The sequence below is a fragment of the Amblyomma mixtum genome, chromosome 8 (genome assembly GCF_055824585.1).
Source record: "Amblyomma mixtum isolate Tamu chromosome 8, ASM5582458v1, whole genome shotgun sequence".
NCBI lineage: Eukaryota > Metazoa > Arthropoda > Arachnida > Ixodida > Ixodidae > Amblyomma > Amblyomma mixtum.
Genome location: NC_143019.1, coordinates 61,037,765 through 61,043,891, shown reverse-complemented (window position 1 = coordinate 61,043,891; position 6,127 = coordinate 61,037,765). Strand labels below are relative to the sequence as shown.

The window sequence follows — 6,127 nt, the reverse complement described above, 5'->3', positions numbered from 1 at the left end:
GGTCCTGGTCTCGTCCCCAGAATGACCTCTGATGCTCACCAATGCGAACATCAATATAGAACAACCTACCTTTCCATCGCCGTCAGCCAATTAGCCCAATAACGTATCCTGCTGCGTTTAATTCGAGCAGAGTGCATTCCTCGGTCTAAATCCAAGTATGAAGTGAACGCCAACCAACTTACTCGGTTTGGTTTGGTTTATGTGGTTTAACGTCCCAAAGCGACTAAGGCTATGAGAGACGCCGTAGTGGAGGGCTCCGGAAATTTCGACCACCTGGGGTTCTTTAACGTGCACTGACATCGCACAGTACACGGGCCTCTAGAATTTCTCCTCCAAAGAAATTCTAGCCGCCGCGGCCGGGATCGAACCCGCGTCTTTCGGGTCAGCAGCCGAGCACCATAACCGCTGAGCCACCGCGGCGGCGTCAACTTACTCGGCTTCTTCCTCAAAATGTGAGTGCGGGCGAGTTGCAGTTTGCCTTTTAGAGACACGTATAGTCAACCGCCTAGTAACTAAACCTAAACCGTAGGTCTAGGGAGAGGGAAGGCTGCCGAGTAAGCGATTAGCATTAACCCGCCTGCTTAATGTGACATCACTTATGCTACATCCTTCTGCGCAAGTTTGGCTCGGTCTCCAAGCTGTAACTCGCCAGCAGGTACGCCTTGATGAAGAAACCGAGAAAGTTTCGAAACACCATGCTTTTTTACGAGAACTTCATAGGCTTTCATTTCCTACCTTAATTTGCATCCCCAAGCAGACAGACCTCTGTCGAATGTTTTCGTTTGAAATTTTTTTTCCTAAGTTTACTCGTCAACTGCACTCTATCTTGGCATAAATGAAAGCAGCCACTTAGAAACCAAAACCATGCTGAACAACTGGATCCGCAATCTCACTTCCAGCTTCTAGTTAAAGTTGCGCGAACTTGTTAGGTGAAACTAGCATGCCTTTCCAAACACTACTGGCCATGCAGAACGTGAAAATTTATTCTAAAAAAGTTTCAGCTGAAAGAGAGCGAATGCTGAAAACAAGATGCCAAACAGTGTCATTTGAGACTGCATGCTTTCTTTGTCCTTTACAGTAATTTCTTTCTTTTTTTTATAACAAACAGCTGGCACGCTCGAGACGTCGCGACATTGATGTCTTTTTGGTTGTGCACATTTTTTCGAGGACGTTGGGGTTTGTTTTCGCTAAGAGCTTTTATTCTTTCTTTTAAAGCTATAATAGTCTGGTGAGCGTTCAGCTGCTACTTATAGCACTAATGTCTTCATTGTGGAAAATTCCGGGTGTCTGTTATACATTTGGTAATCTATTCCCAACGTGTCTGTGTATGTGCGCGCGACAGCTCTGCGGTTTTACTTTTTCTGGTCATTTTAGGCCTTTCGTCATAAAAGCAATACTCGTTACCCAAGGCTTCGTCAACTTAACAGACTGCCGAAAAAGAATGAAGTGCACGTGAATCACATTTGGCTTGGCATGTAACAGGAGTCACATAATGTTCATGGCACACATGCTTGTCCTCACTACTATATTAAAGCTGACATAATGTTGCTTTTACTGAACATGAACTCCGCGACTGAGTACCCTCGCGACCCGCAACCACTCTAATCCGCAATCACACATCACAACAATTCTCCGCACACAGAGCATCACTTGGAGTACCACAAGGACACCTGCTGCGTTGTCAAGGTCAATGTGACCAGGACACCAAAAGAACTCCACGGGCCACCAACGCAGCCGTTCGGGTCAATGCCATCCATGCGGAAGCAGTTCCTACGTATCCTGTTCAACTCGTTGGCACAGATCACTCCCGTTACGCGCCCATCACACGCACAGTCCAGGAGTCTGTGGGCCTTCTCCATTCGCACCAGGATACGGACACTGTTCCGGCAGCGGCTCGAGCAGTTCTCCGAGTCTCCATCGAGCACCTCTTGACAGAAGCGCTGGTAGTAGTGCCAGGCCACCGAGCACACTGGGTCCGAGGCGCACTCCTGTGCCAACTGGGAACACAGCGGTCTTGAGGAGGACGCAGACGCCGTAGAAGACGACGACGAGGCGATCAACGTCAGGCCACCGGGCAGCTGGAAGCCTGCTGTCACGTTACTGGAGGCAGCGGTGGTACGGCAGGGAGATTTCTGCCACCAGCAGGGCGCCAGCCGCATTGTTAGCGCTCGGCAAAACTCGTCCGAGCCGCACTCACAGCCGATGTACGCGTAGCCTTCCTCGGTGCTCGCCAGGGAGACGAGAGACTGGCGGCAGTGGACCGAGCAGCGGCCCGGCGTGAGGCCAGCCAGCTCTCGCTTGCAGTCCAGGCGGTGACCGTGGAAGGCCATGCCACAGGTGAGCCGGCCGATGCAGTCCTGTCGGGCTTCCTCGCATGTGAGTCGCCGTCGCGGAGACGGCGGCAGCGCGCTGACAACGCCCCCGCCGCCGCAGTCCCCGCCGTCGACACCACCGCTTCCAAGCACCACGATGAAGAGGTTGGCGAACAGTACCAGCATTTGGTTGTACTGAACAGGGTCTGGCTTGAAGAACTGTCGCTTGGAAACACTCACCATTGGGGGCTTGAGACGCTGACTGGAAGTGCATCTAATATATATCACTGGTTCTGTGTCTCACGTCCACGAGTTCTTCACTGTCGCTTCGAAGTCAAGCCCAAGGCACGTCGACTTTTGAGTCATCGCGATTTCGCCCAGAAGCGCTCTAGAGACTGTTCACTTCCGTGGTTTGAACACTGGGAACAGCAGCAGATAAAGCTGTAAGCGCTGTTGCGTGAGAGACTGAACTTGAGACTCAACTCACGTACGCTTTAAAAAAATCTGGTGACAGCTTTCGGGAGCTCTCTTTTTTAGTATACAATTTCTTGACCTTGTCACCACAGCCAACGTTTTTTGATTTGAGCCCTGCCAAAGTGACAGTGCTGCCGTCCTTGAAGAACTTAAGCGTAACACCTGAACAAACATGCTACAGTATGTGCTCCTCGACCGCAACTCCTCATTGTCAAATGCTGTCACACTTTTTTCTGAGCTTTACCGCTTAGTTGCTTCACTGTGAGCAGAGCTGAGCGAACCTACTGCGTGCTTGCAAGCCTGTTGCGGCTGTGTTCACAAAAAGTGGTCATCGAAGGACTGGAGAAAAGTTTTTTGCAGTCCGGATGTTCTCGTGGAGTGTCTTCCACACAGTCGTAGTCCAGGCTTAGTCACTGCAGACTAGTCATAATGACGCGCGTAGTCGGTAGATCCCAGTTATCATGCCTCCCACAACGGAAGTGATAGTTGCACGTCATATCCGAAGAGTAGAAAATACAGGTTGGCTTTCCTCTCTGTGTAGAACGCGAGAAGCATGTTGCTTGCTGCTTGAAGGATTTTTCGCAGCGGTGAAGTTTTGGATTCTTTCAAGGCGACATCTTTTTTACGGCGCAAGACGTCTTCGGCAAACAGGATTGGAACATCAAAACGACCACACACTAAGCAGTCTTGTTCACGTAAATTTGAAAGGCAAGACATGTGCGCAGTTCGTCGTACCCATTCATGCGGTATGCTACATTGCACCGGTGTTCACCCAAACCTCTCTTCTGTAATGTTCGTTGATGTAGTCATTTGAGTCCAAGTACCACAGAAGAGGACACAGAACCGGTAGGTGGTCTCTGGTTTCCCAACAGGGGCTAGGTATGTCCAAAAATGTTCGACAGACTGCGACGTTTTAGGAAGTACTAGCCGGACATTAGGCTGAGATTGTGTGCATTACGGGCATGGCTTTTACAATCACAGTTTGAACCACATGATATTATCATCACAAACGACAACCTCACTACTCCCACTGCACGAAAAAGGCCTCTCCCATATCTCCGAAATTAACCCTGTCTTCAGGTATATAGTTGTGAGTTCATGCCACGACGCTCATACTTTCATGGCTGGCTGACGTACAAGCTGTCAGTGTTGATGGTCCCCGCGATGTTCCTACGTGAATGTTATTTATCGCATAGGAAACTGGAAGCGCTCGTCGACGTTAAAGTGCGGCGCCTTGTTTTCAATGCCCCAATCAATGTCACTTAAGAGCAGCCTTGAGAATCCTGTAACCGCGCCTCCATGAGTGTTCGATAGCGGTCTCTTAATTTCATCCGCGCTTCCTTCGCGAGCTTTCGGCACCCTTATCTAAAAGCGTTCTCTTCATGCTAGAACAAAACAATCTTGTTTGTGATCGGAAATTCAGCGCTATCCAGTGAATTTTTTTAACTTTCACTGACCATGGAGGACATTTAACTCCCGGATATACTTCTAGGACCCTAGCCCCTGTATCACATGCGGTACTGACGCAAATAGCCTACGACCTCTTGCTCCAAATCACTCCACATTTGACCCGTGGGTCCGTTCAGATTCCCAGAGCTTCACTCAGTTAGTGCATCTTACATAAGTTCCGTCATAATAGTGACGCTGCCGACAGCCGGAGTGAAACTCGTTGGTAATGGCCGCTTAAACCGTGTTTTGCGCACTACTGTCGAAGTTCACGCTTTTTTTTCCAATAATTCATAGTCTTTCTTAAATTCTTGTTCACGGTCTTTTCTCGCTAACCACTGTGGCAGAAACATCTAAATCTCACACTTCTCATATGCATAATGTTGCTTTAGAAGTGCATGAACAACTATTGTCCAGCGAGGAACAAGTCTTCTCACCACAACCGGACTGATAATCCTTTCCCTTTTTTTCGCCCGTTCTGTAGGAAGCACCCTGAGTCACACCGTGTCTTCCTGTTTCCTGCCTGACACACACAGCACGAACTAGCACACAGTCTAACGAGAACACAATCAGTGGCTCAGAATTCGTTGCTTAGCACGTCATCTTCACTTCACCCTGCGTGGGAGCTGGGTTGTCTCTAGATGTCGAGCGGTACCACCATCGTAACTTAAGAGCACAGCCTCCTCCACCGGCAACTCCGGGACGCACCAAACGCGGTCACGGAAACTTTGGGGAGCGTCGATCCAGAGCTCCGCTCGCTGCGGGAGCCCGGGATGGAATGATCGGCCGCGTGGCGCGCGCTTCCCGACTCCCGGAGCTCCCGAGCCTCCGCGAGGGAAGAGGAGAGCACTGTGGAGAGGGAGAGAATGAGGAGAGGAGAAAGAGGGAGCAGGAGAGAGAAACTAGGGAAGAAGAAAAAGGATGCGGGAAGGGTCCGCGTGCGTCTGGAAAATAAACGCAATTTGAAAAAGGTCCACAGGCGAAGGGAGGAAGGAGATAAATGGCGTAGCCTAGGAGCGGCAGAAGCGAAAGGGTGGGCATGATATCGGGAAAAAGGAACGTGGAAGTGTGAGGAAAATAAGAAAAACAGTGAAAGGGTGGCCGCTTAGACATATATATCAGCCTTTGCGAGCAAGAAAAAAGGATACACAGGGAGAGGTATCGGTGAAAACGTCTATTTATTCGACATACGAGGGCGTAAGCTAGGGGAGGACACTCAGCGTTCCGTGTAAGATGGCTCGCCGTGTAATATAAACGCCTATCTAGGGATTCATTTTGCTCGTTTCTATTTTGCGTTGTCTTCAATTTACGCCACATCGATAGTGTGCAAGACAACTTTTTATCTATCTGCTTTTATTTAGATTGTCCCTGCCGCAGATTAATGAATGTGGTTTCGGTGCCTGTGCCGGCGTGAATAATAAATTGGGATCAAAGCTGATCGAACTAAGACATGCGCGGGCGACTAACCTTGAGACGGTGAACGCCAGGAGTAAGAGGCGAAGTAGAAGGAGCACGACAATGCGATCAAGACCGAAGAATGATTGTCGCCGGCTGACAGAGAAAAGAAAGCATGGAACACAAAGGGCCTGGGCGTATATAGCCGGTCGACGGACGTTGAAGAGGGAGGTAATGTGGGCTTTACTTTGGCGCCCCATTTTCGTGTCGCATTTTTTGTACTTTCTTCTTTCTCTCCGTCTTTGCCTCATCTGTCACTACTGTTTGTCCAGAAGAACGTAAGCGCGCGAAAGTGTATGGGGTAATTCGCGGGTGTCTGCTTCGACGCGACATTTCTTGATATTTCTTTTCCTCGAGTGCTTCTTTCGTTTCCTTATTTCTCGCTTTCTTTCGTTCCAGTTTCCCTTCCCTGCATGGCCTCCTTTCCCGCAGGACGCTAC

At 49.6% G+C, this 6,127-nt stretch overlaps 1 protein-coding gene across 1 annotated transcript; it reads right to left on the bottom strand.

The window, feature by feature from the left end:
* Positions 1–1,527: 1,527 nt before the first annotated feature.
* Positions 1,528–3,798, bottom strand: LOC149332715 (uncharacterized). Its single transcript, XM_089555850.1, has one exon. It carries the CDS (start codon positions 2,553–2,555, stop codon positions 1,647–1,649), a length of 909 nt encoding a protein of 302 aa, XP_089411976.1. The 5' UTR covers positions 2,556–3,798; the 3' UTR covers positions 1,528–1,646.
* Between the last annotated feature and the right edge of the window lie 2,329 nt (positions 3,799–6,127).